This window comes from Halichoeres trimaculatus, unplaced genomic scaffold (assembly GCF_033239565.1).
Source record: "Halichoeres trimaculatus isolate MK-OKI-2021-1 unplaced genomic scaffold, fHalTri1.1 fHalTri1_scaffold_9, whole genome shotgun sequence".
Classification (NCBI taxonomy): domain Eukaryota; kingdom Metazoa; phylum Chordata; class Actinopteri; order Labriformes; family Labridae; genus Halichoeres; species Halichoeres trimaculatus.
Genome location: NW_027437188.1, coordinates 22775795 through 22793580, shown reverse-complemented (window position 1 = coordinate 22793580; position 17786 = coordinate 22775795). Strand labels below are relative to the sequence as shown.

The window sequence follows — 17786 nt, the reverse complement described above, 5'->3', positions numbered from 1 at the left end:
CCTCACTTCAAACACACACACTCACACACACACACACACACACACGCAGAAAAGTCGATCCCTTATCTTACAAGATATAAAAGAATTTCAAACATTTGTTGATGGGACACAGTTTACTCCTACTTCCAATGTTCTGTTTATAGAGATAAATTTTCAAGTTTTTATTTCTTAAGAGTCTTTTATTCTTCTTTCATAGCCTGTTGAACGCAAAGCAAGTAAAGAAAACCACATAAGTCAAAGTGACATTAAGGAGAGCAGTAATATATAAAAATGTTGGATAACCAAACCATTCACAGGTACAGATCTCTTTGACTCCTGAAGTTTAAAGTCCATTTTCATGTTTCCAGGGGTATTTTTCAGGATTCAGAGTCCATGATGTATGTTTCAAAATTTGGCTGGAGCTCAGACACAAGGGCATCCACAAAGTCCTCAATGGTGGGCTGCCTCTGCAGCATCCCTGTCACACACACACAAACACAAATGAAAGTAATGATTAACTTCTTTTATGACTTAAACTTTTATTGAGCGTTTTAAACATTTTTAAGTGGACATACACACTCCGACCGCAGTGCCGTTGCACTTATAGGCTTAAGTGACAGACAAAAGACCAAACAAAATGGTAAAACAGAAAAAGCAAATAAGCACACTGCCGAACGAACGTTGTGGAAAAAAAAACAAAAAACGCAAAAACAAAAAACAAACAAACAAACAAAAAAAAAATTAGAAAAAAGAAAAAAAAAAAAAAAAAAAAAAATATATATATATATATATATATATATATATATATATATATATATATATATATACAAATACATACATACACACACACACACACACACACACACACAAATACATACATATATATATATATGTACATGTATATACATACATACATATTAAAAAAAAAACAAAAAAAAAAAAACAAGGAGCAATCAAACAAAAAAGAAACAGCACATTACAGGAAAAAAAAAAAAAAAAAAACAGGTCAGAGCCAGAGCCAGTAATGTAAAGATGTTTACATAACTGCAGCCCTTGCACCTCAAACCACTCCATGCCATTAGTTCCAGTCAGTCCGGTCCCTCGCCACGAGATCAAAAACAACTACCCCTGTATATGTCCTCCCTATACAGTTTGCCATGAGTTAAATTCTAAGTATTTTCCCCACTTACTGAGATATTTTCCACCTCCATTTACAAGGTTATAAGAAATCTTTTCATAAGCAGCAACTTTACTTAATTCTAGAAGCCAGTTATTGAATGAAGGCCCTTCTCGGGACCTCCATCCCCTCGTTATTATTTGCCTGCCGATCATGATACTCGTTTGTATCCAATCTGCTATTGGTTTTGGGATGTGCTTAAGAGACAGAGGGCTCCCCAAAATATATAGACTGGGGGCAAAATTGAATTCAGTCTCTGCAATTGCAGAAATGTGATTATGAAGGCTTTCCCAAAAATCTCTTATTTTGGAGCAAGTCCAAAGGGCATGTACTAAGGAACCCTCCTCTGCCTCGCACTTCCAGCAGCAAGGGTCTTCCTTCAGACCCAACCTAAAGAGTCTGGAGGGGGTCCAGTAGTAACGGTGGAAGATTTTAAATTGTATCAACCTGGTTTTAATATCCCTGGATACCATTTTAGAGATCCCTGTGATCGTGTCCCACTCATCCTCGTCAAAAGTGAAACCCAAGTCCCTTTCCCAAACTGTTTTAAGGGCTGTGACTATCTTGCTATGATCTAAATCATTGTCCATAAACAAAGCATAGTAATTAGATGCCTCGTGACCCCGTCCGAACAGATCCAAGACGTGTTTCAGGAGATCCACACCCATGGGGGTTAGCCGAGGAGATCCGAATGTGCGCACCAGCAAATGTCGCAGCTGCAAATATCTCCAGAACTGATTTCTTGGTAACTTGTATTGTTGAGCCAGTCCCTCGAAAGACTTCAATGTGCCGCCCTCATATAAATTCCCCAGGGTGTGGATGTCCCTCACTACCCATTCCTTCCAGACGAATGTAGAATTTCCTATACGTAGTTTAGGGTTTGCCCAGATAGGGGCTGATAAATTTAAGTAAGGGTTAATTTTGAACAGTCTGGAGACCCTCCTCCACACATCTTGCAGGTGAGAGATGATAGGGTGGGTCTTGAGATCAGAAGGTAACCTAGCTGTTATATATGAAAGAGGAGGGAGTGACGGATATACGGACTGCTCCATAATAAACCAAGGGGGAGCTCTTTCAGGGGGCAGTGACCACTGTGCTAGGTGCCTGAAGCTGAAGGCATAATGATAAAATAGCAATTTAGGGAGGCCGAGGCCACCCTTCTCGATTGGCTGATGTAATTTGCCATTAACTTCTTTTAAATCACAATTCTCATCTGAGTTCATCCTGAAAGGGAGAGTACACCTTTGAAGGAAAAATGAACTGAACTTGTTCTTCTAAACAGGGCACAGCTGTGAAGAACAAAAAGGGTTAACTGCTGACTTTATCAGCATTTACATTTGCAAAACAACTATGAGTTGTTTTGTACTATCAAAAGAGCATTAAAAGGATATTCCTGAGCCAACACACTCATGAACTCTTATTAATACAGTGTCCATTTCTGCAGACCAAATAAGATTGCTCAGCCAGCCAGCAAGCCCTGTTAACGTCTCCCTCTGTTTTCAGACCCTGACTGCCAGCTCATGCGTGGAGGTCTCTTTTGCTTGCTTTACAATTCAGCTGAATGCTTGCTTTGATGTCAGTTCATTTCCCCTTGTGTTGCTGCCAATGTAAATAGGCCCTTTCTCCCTCCCCCTCTTTGTAGCATTGGTCACCTCTAATGTGCACACTTAGTCGCTCAAATACACACATACCCTGAAACAAGCAAGTCTGCACAGGCACCATGAGCGGGGACACAAAGAGTATTCTGAATGCATGGAGGCACAGCAGGGCAAGGACAGTCAAACACACACACGCACACATGTTGTTGACATCCTAGAACTAGCTCAAGAGATACTTGGAGATAGCAAGCTTGGCCCAGCCTGCAGTGAGCTGCCGTGCATAAAAGCAGCAGAGTAGGGATTATCATCTCCTCTTATGCTGGTTGCACCCTGCCCCTTGGCTACGAAATGATACTAATGTACAGCGGTCCCACAGCCACAAGCCCCCTGGATCCTGTGACAAAGGCAGCCACATGAAAGCAGCATTTCTAACTATTATTGGTTGCCGTCATTTAATAGCCCTGCAAAATGCTTTTTTACTGTGACCATAATGACTGCTGATGAGCTCTTAAAATGAAGATCAAAGAGCTGTAATGAGGAAAATCTGCATTTAACCAGGAGAATAAACCATACTCCTGTGAAATGATCAATAAAATAGTAGTCTCAGCGTTTTATATCTTTTCTGTTATTTGTGTACAAACCATCATTCTTTTTCTAAAACTTCACACTACCCCACATATGCTTTGGGCCACCTAAGCTTATGATCAGACTCTTGAAAGACATTTTCTAGCTGCTTCAGAAGTTCTTCAGTCACTGCTTGTAACCATTCTTAACATGTCACGGTGTGTAGAAGAGTTGCCTCTGTCAAACCTGGGGGCGAAATCTTCAGCTTACTGCCTCTGTAATTACGCCTTTGAAGTTGAAGAAGTTTTGAACAGGCCCAGAAAGTGAGCAAAGCTTTCTGGGTATTTCTGGGCTGTATTTTCCAGCTTATTGACAAATATGATCCAACGATAAGTCCCACTGACTCTTGGTACCAACTAGATAGACTTAAATAAAACTGAGAAGTCCCAGACTTCTCATCAAATTTCTCCCACCCAATTTTATGACATGAAACCAACACCACTAATGATTTTGCCCTCTGTCTCACCTGTACTTATTAGGGATGGGCATTTCAGACAGAATACTACTCTATAATCACTGCTAACTATACACCAATTATTTTGAATGTTCTCTTGCAAAGTTTGCATGTAACCTAATTTTTTAAAATACTTTTGCAGTAGTTCTTCCCAGCACTCTTTGATGTCTCCATGTTTTTCTACATTTTTGAATCGCACCCGTTTTACCAGCAATCAGCACTTATAATTTCTCATGTTGTTTTGTATGTTGTGAAAGTTTTTGTTATTCAACTGCAAACAGATTTCAGGTACCCTGCAAACATGCTGTGGTGGCTACGTCACATAACCAGGAGCTGGTAAAAAGAAACGTTTAAAGGCAGAGTCTGCAGGATTTCCTAAAAATAAAAAATAAAATGTCAATTTTTACAGGAATAATCCTGCTTAATCATCTCTTACGCGCCTCTAGACATGTGTGTCAGTGTCCGTGTCTGCCTCAACCCCCCTCCTCTAACTAACTGCTAATGTTTTTGGGACGTATCAGGGTGTTTCTGACCAGAGAGCTTGGTTACCCCAGCCAATCACAGAGCACCCAGCATGCAAGTGACTTTGTGTGTTGATTGGCGAGTGGGAGAAGCTATCTGGAGCAACCACAGAAGATGACAAAACCCAAGAGAAATGAAGTGCCAAACAGATAAAACTTTTTCCTAAACTAGGGTGAAGTTTGGTTCGACTTTCACTTGCTTTTGAGCACTTGGAGAGCAACACAGGACAAAGAGCAAGTTGTTATGTGTCAAATATCCGTGATTAGCTTGTGCTAACATGCCAGGTACAATGTTTGGCTCTCAAGTCTCTCCTACAAAGAAATGTGATGTTGCAGGTGGTTGCTGGGCTAATGAGTGTGTTCACGTAGTCATGGTCGGAGGCTGTGGGTGTGCGCTGCTGCTGGCACTGAGCAAAGGAGGTGGAGCCCGGTTTGAATTTGTGTTTACGAACAACTATAAAAATTGCTGCAGACTCTACCTTAAAGGATGAGACACTGGTCACATAAACAATTTGATTTTTAGAATCAAATGATTAATCTAAAATCCTGACTCAGCCCTGATACATACATTGTTGTTGTAGTATTTAGATTTAACTAGCAGACTATGACATGCTAGCAAGATCAAACAGCAACTTGCTGGTTGGATGATTCAGTGAATCAATGCAAAGGACAATGATTATGAATTTTTTTATTCAATGAAATGAATGAATTTAGTCACTACAGTCACTTTTAGTTTTTCAGTGTTAGATGTGGACTAGGAATGGGGCTCCTGACAGATAATCCAGAGTTAAAAATTACAAAGTATGGATCTAAATGCAAGTTTTGTAATCAAAGAGAATAAAAATGTTGATTTATCTGACCCTTTATAAAGAGAACTGCATTTTTAAGTCAAGAAGAGCAGAAACAGGGCAGGATCAAGGGGAATTATCAGGAGAGATAATGAAGTTGAACAACAATGGGACCCAATAGAAAATGGTGCAACTTTTATGTTCAGCAGAAATGATGCAGATGAAGTAAAAAGGTTCCTGAGACAAAGTTACCAAGCCATACTAGATCCATTTTCCATGTTCAGCCCCCTGAGGATAAAGGAACAGTCTGGCCCATGAAGGCCTTCTCTGTATCAGAGCCAAGGATTAGTCAGTTGATCACCTTTCAGTCCCTTTTTTTCTTTGTCTTTGCTCTTACCTCCTCTGTTCTCCAACTCGCTCACACAGTTGTGATACTGCTGTTTCCAAAGACCACTTGGAAAAAACCTAACCTCTAACAGGCTCTGCCAGGCCTGCTCCAGTTCCATGCTCCACTTCTCCTTCAACCAACTCACCAAAGGGAACAGAGTGGAAATGCTACACACCTGCACCACTGAGGGTCTTTGTGTGAAAGGATTATGTAAATAGATTAGATCTGGATTCTGTCTTTTTTTCTAGTTTTCAACTTCTTGCCAAGATTCGAGGTATTTGAGAGGGCAATCCTGATTCGTTTCAAAACCCTATTCCATTCCACTAAATCTTACAAACATAGAAGTGAAATGCTTTAATACACTCTCTGTTGCAGCTTTATCTGACTATAGCTTTGAACCTTTCTCCAGAAAGTGAACACACGTAACCCTGGTTTCAAAAAGGGAGGAAATGGTCTGAGATGACTACCATAACTGCAGGTGCAGAAAGGTCTGCTCTGAGGGTATTATTTTAAAAATGTGAAACTGGAAATAACATCGATAAAAAAGATATTTCTATTAATTTGAGGCTTCTCCTGGGACTTTCGGCAGACAAAAGATGAATACGACTCAACTTGCACACAGGACTTTGGCCTGTAAAGAGGGTAGCACTCACTTCAAAGGGAATAATAAAAGCAAATATTGACACAAGAACGGTAGATATCATTTTAAGGCTCTGATCTGTCGGTGGCTGTAATTTCAGGAGGCTGGCTGGAGCAGTTAGAAGGACACTCTGGACTCAGGGGGGAGGAGATTCTGAGGGGGAGATTTACAGTACACTCCTAAAAGTCACCTGATATTTCTACTCCTTCCCTCCCCCGTCTGCCTTTTCTCATCTGTTCTTCAGCTGCAGTCGATAAGCCACTGTGGCAGCGAGATGCAGGGAAAGAGAAGCCGATCAAAGGCAAAAGGAGGGGTAATAATAAATGATCCTTCCTGGGAATTAGTGAAGTGGCATTTTGTTTTCTGATTTGACTCCAGTGGAACTCTAATTCTAGCATTCTCTTTACAATATCCAGTGATTAATAATCATTTTTTCATTAAAACACTTAAAGTGAAGTTATACTACAGCCTGTCGGCAGTTGAGTCGGATGAGAGACCAAAAATGAAGAACGCAGCAAGGGAATTGAGGCCTGAACGTGCCTTACCTTCTACCATCAGCATTGGCTCTTTGGCCCCTCCGTGTGCCAGCATCTCCCGTCGGTAACGTTCACCCATGTCCCTGACGGAGACAAAAGAGACAGAGCAAAGAGATTATGAAGCAGACAGTAGGCTCCACATACTCTGCCAGCAATAACACCACCACAGCTACCGCTTACAGACCAGGGCCAGGCCTTCTAAGCTGCATGTTCAGTCAGGTGACAGGAAAAAATTTTTTTTCGAACTTGCAGGTTTGACTCAGACAAAAAGTAAAGAAGAAAGGGAAAAGGAAAAAGAGGCTCAGGGGAAAAGCTCCAATGGTTCTTAAATGAAGAAATAGAAGCAGCTCTGTTTTAAAAAATAAACTCTTTAGAGGTAATTTGAGGAGATCAGTCATTAAGAATAAATGTGGGTGTTTCTGAAATGCAGCAGACAATTATCAAGTTAGTGTGAGTTTCATATCGTTTTAATGTTCAATGTCAGGTAGCAAAGGCTTCGTTAGACTCTTGGGAAGGTGACCCATCTCAGGACGCAACACAAACAGGTTTAAGCTGTGTCTTTACATCAACAGTTTTACTAATCAACACAATGAGTAAATGGAAAGCAAAACACAGGTTACAAAGAAAATAGATCAAACCTGGAAACTTGATTACAGGGGTTTAATGAGCTCCTCTTCATCTGTCTGAGGTGTTAAGTATGTCCCAGTAACTGATGAGCATTCTCACAGTTTTGACTTGATATAAAATGATGAAATCGATCACTGTTCTCACTGTGATTGGCTAAATCTTCAATCTACCATCTAAGGAAAGTTGCACCAAGGTTTCTACAATAACTCCAACTAAAAACAACAACTAGAATTACACTGAAAGACATTACAATAGGTACATGGACATGTTGATTTTTTTAACTAGAAAGACAGCTCTAAAGATATCATTTTGGTGTTTTTTACCTAAAAGTTTTAGTTTGAATTGTTACATTGTCAATGTACTAATTCAAAAACAATGAAAAGTTTTTTGTTATTTGGCAAGAAGATGAGACAAACAATGTGTGTCCATTTGAAGAATGACAGGTGTGACACGTCAGCATCAGCAGCATCAGTATATTTCCTGAGATCTTCAACACTAATGCAATCCCTAGGGATGGGTACCAAATTAGGTACTTGTACAGGTATGGACCGAATTCTGTCAAAAGTACCAGGTACCGATTAACGTAAAATCAAAAGGTGTCATGTTTAGGTACCTAAATGCATCCTTGTGACTATGAGGTGGAAGAGTAGGCAATTTCCAATGCTGGACATGAACACAGCATTGCAAGGTCACATATTGAAAAATAAATATTTTAAATTAAAAAATATATGTTTTATTATTTAAAAAATGATATTTTTCGCCACATAAACACAAAAAAGTACCAAAAATTGGTATCATTGAGTACCGGCACCTGGGAGGTACTGGGCATCGGTATTGTATAATTTTAAATGTGAAAGGTACCCATCCCTAGTTATCCCATGCCCTCTGCAGCTCAAGCTAAAGTATTTTCTTCAGTTTGGATAATAGTCTGACAGTAAAGCTGCATTTCCACCAAGCAGTCCGATTCGGTTTGTCTCGGTACGGCGTGCATTTTGCAGCGTTTCCACTGACTTATCCCGGGACAGATACGGCTACAGCGTCACGCTTTTGTTTACTAGCTGGGGCTTTTAGCATCCGGCTCACACGCCGCTTACCACGAGAGGGCACAGTTTGCTGTTGAAACACAAACAGGATCAGGCTTAACTGTACCAAACCGTCCCAAACCGTACTGAACCGACCCGAACTGCTTGGTGGAAACGCAGCTTAAGTCAAACTATTATCCAAACAATTGTGACAGTAAAAGCATTCGTTTTGTTTTTTGTCCTTTTTTGATTTTCTCTGTCTTTCTGCTGTTGTGTCAAAGTTGTTGAGATTTAAAGGATCATATTGTAAAGCATGCACTTAAAAAAAGACTGAATTAAGTGCTTAATTCAAAGTGTTGTTTTTGAGATACTACCAACCTCCAGTGGACTCACCTGTTTAAAGGATCCTGCATGAAGCACTGTTTCCACACCATTGAGGCCACAGCACGGGACATGAGGTAGGAGTAATACTTGGCTCCATAGCCAATAAGGTGGCTGAATCTCAGCTGCCATGCCTAGAGAGAACATTAATAACAGTTCAGCCACAGTGTTATCACCTAAAAGAAACACTGTATAAGAGAAAAGGTAGTCTTTCTTCTTCTCAAGACTGGATATGAATGAACAAATGTCCTCAGAATAGATATCAGGGAATGCTTTGAAGATATACAGAAAGGTTTTGTATCTTTGTGAAGTCACTATGACTGGGGATAACTATTCTAATAAAAGACCACAGTCAAAGTTGGGAATTCCTTCTCTTCTTTTTATCAGTGTAACTGCCTGGAGGTCCACCATGTATTTGAAGTCAGTCTTTTTTATGCGCTGCACAGCTGGTGCTGTGGGGGAATTCAGCTGGCAAACACCCAAACACTTAACCATTAAGACAAAAAGCATGCCAAAGTTAAGAAACCCATAATTATAACTTTTCACCTTAGCATTAGACACATAAAACCTTTGACATCACAATGTATGTGTTACATAAATTCAGGGAAATAAATCTTTTTTCCCCAATTAAACAACAGTCTATAGACTTGAGGGATTGACTCCATTGGTGGAAAACTATATACGATAAACCACAGTCTTTGAAGCAGAAGTTGAAAAGTGGAAGGACTCCATTTGATGGGGAATACACAGCTGATCTACAATCTCTTTTCCTGATGTCTCCTTTATAATAATAGTCCAGAAGTAAATGCTTCATGAAAGCCGTTTCTGGCTGACTCACAGCAACAGCTGCAAAAGTAGGGGAAGAGCTCTTTTTATTTTTGAGGATTACTTTCAGATATTTCCCCCAGGGAGGGCACATTCAAAATGTCCTGCTGTTGTCATTTTTCGCAGAGCTCCATAAAAGGCTTGAATGGCTTAAACAAAACAGGGTCTGAGTTAAACATAGGAAGCAGAAAGCAAGAGGATGAAGAAAAGAAAGGCAGAAGAGGCTAAAGAACCTCTCCATCAAGAATCTTTTAGTTTTTGTCTTTCAATAACCTAAACTGAGAGTTGAGTCAAATATAGAGCTTCCTGTATATAATCTTAGGTTTGTATTTGAAAGACAAGTTGATCAGTAAAAGTGGCACACAGAGAGTGAGGAACTTACTGTATTGTTTACATAAGGCAAGCCGTAGAATTTCTTCTGCATCTCTTTGAGGATGTCTGTCGTGGAGCTGTTCTGAGGTGTGCTGTGATAGATCTGATCCAATACAGCATAAAATATCTGTCCAGGAAAAATCAAGTATTAAGAATTGTTCACTGAATTGGTCTAACAGATACAAGCACTGCATCAAAAGAACAGGAAACATCAAAACCAATTACCTGCTTCTGTTTTTGACTTGGACTGAGTTAACAACCCTGTGATTTTTTTATCTGCTACATGGTTTAAGCTTCATACTAGATATACTTTGTACTTGTGGCATGAGTAACAAATTATGAAGAAACTTTAACCAAAGTAATTTGATTCAGATTTTTTTTCTTCTGATTCTGTCTTAAAAGTTTGAATTCCAGGGCTATAGTCAGACATCTGACTTCAATCTCAGAATCTCAAGATACAACAGTTTACTGACTGTTTTCCTAAAAATTCAAATTTTTCTTTTGATAAGTTAGAGTTTTTCTCATATTCTACAAAACTCTTATTTTTTTGTTTTTCTGACACTTTCTGACCCTTAAGTTGAGTCTGGAAAACTGTCATGTTGACTTTTCTCTTGGCATTAAATTAAATACTCCTCTGTATTCTGTACATTAAATATGACCATCCCTTTTAGATATATTTGTAGGTCATGTATGTATGGTTGATCATATTACCTGCAGCTGGGTGTCTGCTGCTCCGCACACCTTCTTGGACTCACACAAGCGAGCCACCATACTATCCGGCAGAGGCTGAGCAGAAGCAGACAGAATTATTATGTCAGTTTAACATTGTTTTCATGTCATCCAGGGATTTTTAACAAATTTTTGGCTGTGATAAAGTTGTTTGCTGTTAAGTGCTGTCATGTATCATTGAGGGGGAGATAGATAGATGTAGTCAAGGTGTAAAATATACTTTAAAGGTTATCAAAAGATGTCTGAACAGTGTTTTTTAAGCAAAGACTTCATAATGGAGTCCATTTTAAGGGTCTAAGGTACCTGTCCTGTTTCATAGTGGCGTGCAAATTGGCCGATGACTCTTGAGTCTGTGGCAAAGTACTCCATGAGTATAGAAGGGACTTCAGCAAAGTCAGTTGAACATCTGGTTCCTAGATGAGAGATGGGAGAGATTAGATATCCAAACAGAAAGAGTAACACAAAGAAAGGGCAGTGCTCATTCTTGCAGGGTGTGGACATACCACATATTCACAATGGTGACGCTTTTAAATCAGTGGTCCCAAATCTTTTTTCCCTAGTGCCACCACTACTTGTGTCAAAGACAAGACAGCAGACCCCAGGTTGGGAACCACTGTTTTAAAGGATCTTTCCATGGTGACAGCTTTATGTAGCCTAAGAGGTATGAAGTTGTAAAATAAATATTTTGGGGATGTGTAGTTTCTATCAGAGTCAGGTTAATGCACCTGTCACATGTTGGTAGCGAGTGCGTCCCAGCATGGAATGCATGGCGTGTCCCATCTCATGGAAGAGGTTCTCCATCATGCCTGGGGTGAGCAGGGTGGGGGCACTCTTGGTTGGGTGGGGAAGACTCAGCATCAGCACCACAACCGGCAGTTGGTACTGACCCGTCTCCTGGCACCAGCGGCCGCCACGTATGGTGAAGTGACAGTCCTATTTAGAGAGGGGAAGTGTGGAGGGATCATCAGTAGGCTGATGAGTATTCTTGGTTTTTGCCCCAATATTTCTTACATTAGAGAGTTTACATAAGGGAAGCTAACATGAATCATCAGAACTTTAGAGATAAATGCCCAAATTCACCTGATGAGGTTTATCTTGGCGCTGGAAAAAGTCACAGTAGATGTATCCCAATAATCCTTCCTCTTCATGTACAACAGCCTAGAGATGCACACAGACATAAAACATAACTTAGCACACACAAACAGTTTATAAACCTTTCATCTTTGAACTATGGACTTTTGCAGTTCTCAAATAAAAACCATCAATTATGACTCAGATTAAAAAAAAGGTTAAGAACCAACACATCCTTGATGTTTGGGATTATAAAAGGATTTACCAGCTTGCGGACATCCTCACTCCAGACCTCTCCAGCAGCAGGTTGTTCAGACATGAGGGAAACACCGTACAGCTGAGAGAAGAGGTTGTTCAAACCGTCCATGCAGGCACTCAGAGACAAATAAGGACTATAAAGACTTGGCTCTATGTTGTACCTGCCGTGATCAAAAACAATAAAGAAAGAGGCGATTAAAAACTCAAAATAAATAATGAGCCTTGTCCAATAAACCTTTTAGCCTCAAAATAACACTCCCCAGATAGTTTCCCTCAAAAACCTGCTCTGTGGTACACCCTGCAGGATTTGGAATAGGGCATGAAAATGCAAATGCTTCAGAAGACAGCTAAATTTATGAGAATGTTTTTTTCTGAATTTAGAGTGTTGAAACAGAGAGAAATACCAGCAAAAAACACAAAGTACTTATACGCTTCTCTCTGAACATGTTTTCATAGTCCAAAAGATCAGCAGGGATATATCAGACTCATAGTAGCTGAATATGTTATCTTAAAGATTGAAAGTTTTATATCTGATATTGTGAAGCTAGCTAGCTACTTACATTATTTTAAAGTGACATTATTCCTTTTTTGTGAAAGGTTAAGGAGCAAGGATCGAGGGTCCTACTCCTAAGTTTCAAACAGCTCATACACAAGGTGTTATCCAAATAAAACTGAAACTGCCAAATTGCTGCAGTGTAGCTTTTTTTTTGTGAATGTGCTTCAAGTGTACATTCAGAATTGGACTAGTCAAAGACAGTAGGTCCTCACCTTTCAGCACGCAAGACACCACTAAGGAACGGGTGATCCCATGGCATGAGCTCCTGCAAATGAACAAATAACACAACACATAACACAATTAACACAATAAATTGTGGAGCGTCTATCAATGATAAATACTCATTAACTGCAGTTCTCTGAGTGGCCTCTAGATAGAGCCACTCCCATAAGCTCCACTCCACAATACAGCTCAATAAAACAAGTTTACAAGTTTTCTTTCTTTTAAGAAATATTTTCTCTATATGACAATCTTTCGCTGTGTTTACATCTTGTGGGAGGCTGGACAGCCACATTGTAAATCACCAATACTGAACTCTGACCAAACTGCACAGGAATGTCTGCAGAATTGTGGACTCATTTGGTAAGTCTGCATCAAAGCTCTTATTAGCATAAAGATCTGACAGCTGGACAGCCTTTAACCCTTCTACATCAAGCCTTGTACCTTAAGTCTGTGTTAAAATTGGACAGAGTAAATCACAAAAGTGGAGAAGTTTGATTAATCTATATATTATGTTATGTGTTTATAGAAAATTGACAATAAAAACCTTCGAATCTAGAATTTGCCTGAGTCATGCCTGAAAGCTAAGAAATATATTCTCCCCATCTTAAAAGTTTTTGCTGATAAAGAAAAAAAATTACTCACAGAATTACGGGGGTTGAGTTTCTTCTTCATGTTGCCCATCATCTTAAAGTCTTTAGCTGTGCTGCAAGAGTTTAAGGGAAACACAAGAACAGTTTATGATTTATTGAAAAACTAAGCATTAATTCCAGATTTTTAGAGCTTCTCTTTATTCAGGAATTAAAGTTATGACCAACAATGGCAGTTAATATATCTGAAGATCACACATCTGGGCCTTAATTGGAGAGCAGTCAGCTGAAAGTCTTAAATGACAAAGTTGTCTTTGAACAGATTTTGTTGTGATTTTTTGGCTGGATTATTCTCAATCAAATGTTGAAGAAAAAATGTTCAGATTAGACAGTTACCTGTCTGCTAGCTTGTCAGTTAACAGCTGAAGGAAGTTCATCACTGTCTCTGTGAATCAAAGTCAAATTCAGTTGAAGCATGTTGAATTTTTGAGGAAAACTTAAAGATAACTGATAAGCCCATAATCAACCTCCTGAAGGAGAACTTGCGGTATTTTCAAACTATTACCTGGTGTTCTAGCCATTGTCCCTTTTAAGGCTCGGTGCCCGTACGTCTCATAGCCCACTAGTTTGGCCAGTTCATATCTACATTTCAGCAGCTCTTCCAGACACTCCATGAGATCTGCATTTGGATAAAGAAAAATCCGGTAGGCAATTTCTCGCACCTGTAAGTTGCAGAGAGGAGAGAGCAACACTCACATCACAAATATAAACCAGGAGTAAAGATCAACCCATAGTATCTAACATGGCTCTGGTTTATAGGCGCCACCTGCTGGTGAAAAGGGAGAAATGCTCCACTTACTGATTGAAATACTTACCAAGTCATCCGGGGAATCTGCATGCAATCCTGCAACTTGGACAAAGCTCCCTTCACTTGCAAAGTGCAGATGTAAATGCTCAGGAATAACAGACCTCGCTATTCTGTTCGGAAGATGAGCACCAACAAGAAACTCGTTGCTAAGATCCAACAGCTTGACGTGAAGGGAGACTGCCTTTTTCCTCTGCAGAGGGAGCAAGACAAAAAAGATTATGGACACAAATGCAAAGCATATTCAAGGATTTTCTAAGATAAAGTTCTCATTCATGTTTTTAGTGACAAGCATCTCACCAGTTTATCACTCAGATGAATTCCACTGATTTCAAAGTCAAACATGAACAACTCTGCGACTCGTCTGGATGGGCAGAAACAAAGAAATAGATTCTACATCCAAAACAACCTTACTTCAGAATCAACTTATAAATGTGCTATAATTACCTGGAATCAGGGTCCATCTGGGCCATTACGTCAGGGTTGTCAAGCATTTGTTTTAGGCTCCTACATAACTCTACATTAGTGTTCAACCTGAAACATACAAACGTCAACAAATGGTGCTTGAGCCTGTATTTGCAAAGGATGCAGAAAAAGTCAGGAGTGAGCTTGGTGTAAAAATACACGTTTTGCTCAGGAGTTGAATACGCAGTGTTTTTTTTTACTGTACAACCTACCTTTCTACAACTGTGCCGATCTCTATGCAGGTCTTCTCTGCTGCCTCTCGAAACGCTGGATCTGGGTGTGCCACTTTTACAAAGTCTGCCTGTTGTAAGAGGAGGAATAACAGCTCACTTACAACCATAAAGTTACCAAGACAGTTCATTAAGAAACATTTTTAAATAGTTATAAAATCCAACAGTGCAATGTCCAATCAAAGACACTGAACTGCCATTCCTAGCCCACTTGCTTTTAATCCTTGATAGTATCATCTAAGTCTACCACGATTTCGTGAGACGGCACATATACTATGGGTTTCTCATTCTAAATAATTTGTATTTTACAAGACATCAAAACCTTCTTTCCAATTTTTATGCAACACAAACATGGATTTAAAGCAACAATGCTAGATGTGCGCAATTTTTTTAAACTGCTACATATTACTGATATTGGTTATGATGAGTTGGAAGGGTGGGCCTCAAACACCAAGGTATGTCCATTGTTTAGCTCATGACAGGCATCCAGAGGGCTGAGCAGGGAGCCTTTAAGAGACAGTAGCTAAAACAAAGCGCTTCAGACAGAGGCTGAAATACAGGTTCTGTATATGGGTACCAGAGGGATAATATAAAGCCTGAAAAAGCACACAATACCTTCTCTTTAGGGATGTCCCGATATTACATTTTCACTTCTGATACGATACTGATACTGCAGCATTGAGTATTGGCCAATACCGATATTAATCAGATACGGTATCAGAATTAAACATGCATACTTTTGTTACTTATTTTGTAGTATGTCTGTCATGTTAGAAAAGGCTTGATTAAGTGGTATTATTCAAACAAAGAACAGTAGTCAGCAACAGTAGGTATGAGGAAAAACGGATCCATTTATTATTAACTAATGGGTAACAGAAACTGCTTATATCGGAGATTTTAGATGCATTCCGATACGATACGATACTTGTTTTTTTGCTGATATCGGATCGATATCCGATATCAATATCGAACTGGGACACCTCTACTTCTCTTTAAGTCAAATATTCAGCCGACACATTGCAGTTAAATCTGTTTCTACGTTTTAATGTCTGTCTAAGATTCTTTTGAAGACTATACAGTAATTCCCTTGGTTTTGGAAATTTCATTGATTGGGGGCTGGAGATAAAAGAACAAATGTTCCTTTTGCAAAAGAAAGCAGGTACAGCTTGAAAAACACTGATGTGAACTTGCTCATTTTTTAAAAAATTCTGTACTTTAAAAAAACTGAACTATGAGCGAGAACTAGTTCATTGTAGGCTGTGAGAACTTAACTTTACGCTATCTCACTTTTAACTGGCACAACACTGCAATCTGCCACCCTCGCTGAAACGAGGACTGTTTAAAATAGCACTGGAACATAAAGTGTTGCAGCTATGAATTATTCATTTGTTTGGTTTTGTTTCATGTGTAATCAGTAGCACTGCAGAACACCTCTGATACAGTATGTCCCATGTTTTTAAATGAGATTAAGTTGTATCATTTATTGCATTACTATCACTCATGTTTAAGACTGTATAAATTAAGTTCTTCAATATTACATTCCATTCTGTTTCTGTTAATCAGTGATGCCCTGTACAAGAGGTTAACGCTGCCCTGGAAAATTGTTAAAGCTAACAAAGAACAGCAAATTTTAACTGACTTTACTGAATATGGGTTTTACAGTGTCCATAATAACAACTTCATTACACCTGTTGTTAAAGAAAATGTTGAAGTTTTGCAGGTTTTTCATTGTGACTCACCAGATCTGCTACTTTACACAAACCATCTGACAGCTGGTCAAAGTACTCGACTGTCTTCACCCCTGGGGGACAAGAACAAGCCTTATCCACCAAACGCTCTGTGTTTTTCAGAGCTTTTACTGTTGCCACCTGAAAACCAGCAGGACAGCTGAGCTCTGGCACTCCAAACAAACCCTGAAACGAGGGGTCACACAAAACACACACAGTGAACACATTCAATTCAAATTGATAAGGGTGCATTATCTTATGTTGCAGTGCTGATGGTTAACAAAATAATTGAGAACAAATACAAACCCCGTTTTTCTCCAACAAGTTCAGCCTTCTCTGTGTTTTGGCACCGAAAGCAGCTCCGACAGGAGACCATGTTGTTACCGTTTTACGAGCATGAGCCCAAATGCTTCTATGCGAAGCAAAGTTCAGCAACCTTTTGGACGCAAACATTCTGTAAATCTATGTGCGCACTTTGTTGATGTCTAACCTTATTACTGAAGCTTGTGTTGGAGATAGAGGATGACCGGGGACATCCTTGACGTTAGCTTCAATGACAGCCTGTTTGGTAAAATATGACTTTAAAAATAGCTAATAACATAGGTTACTGTCCTCTAAGACGCGTACCTGTCAATGCTGAAAACTGAGCTCCTGCTCATGCTGTGCTCATACTTCGACCACTGGTTCCCTACATGAATTTTGTCCGTGTGAAGAAATGGGATAGCATTTTCGCGAAAAGTTACAACAAAAATAATTAGATATAACTATATTTTATGGAGGTAATTCCATAGTATGTTAAATTTCAAAACATTTTCTAGTTTTTTATGATAGTTGTATTTTATAAAATTTTATATGCAACAATGATTAAAAGCTGTGAAATGTATCGAAAGTGCGACTAACCGCCGGAAAGCAATCTTCGCACGCAGTGGACGTGACGTCACTGAGTTCAACTCCTTCACAATAAAAGCCTGGCCTTCACACAAAACAACACCTGGAGGCTTCTGAGGATGCTCATCAGAAGAGGTTTCGGAACAAGAGACTAACCTAACCGACACGGTTTTCTTCCTTTAGATGTCAATGTTACAAATCTGATCGGGGGGGCTGAAAAACAAAACACTTACTGCCATATAACACTTACTGTGCA

The 17786-nt window shown here is 39.5% G+C and overlaps 1 protein-coding gene across 1 annotated transcript; it reads right to left on the bottom strand.

Annotated features, from left to right (window-relative positions):
* Window positions 1-23: 23 nt before the first annotated feature.
* On the bottom strand, window positions 24-17538 carry LOC141798062 (mitochondrial intermediate peptidase-like). Its single transcript, XM_074679844.1, has 20 exons — window positions 17270-17538; window positions 16949-17078; window positions 16655-16828; window positions 14898-14986; window positions 14668-14754; window positions 14521-14584; window positions 14231-14413; window positions 13921-14077; window positions 13752-13800; window positions 13411-13471; window positions 12759-12811; window positions 11998-12151; window positions 11742-11819; window positions 11387-11594; window positions 10965-11074; window positions 10644-10718; window positions 9943-10059; window positions 8748-8869; window positions 6715-6788; window positions 24-457 (listed from the first exon to the last, which is right to left on the bottom strand). Exons 1-20 carry the CDS (start codon window positions 17299-17301, stop codon window positions 357-359), a joined length of 2118 nt encoding a protein of 705 aa, XP_074535945.1. The 5' UTR covers window positions 17302-17538; the 3' UTR covers window positions 24-356.
* Between the last annotated feature and the right edge of the window lie 248 nt (window positions 17539-17786).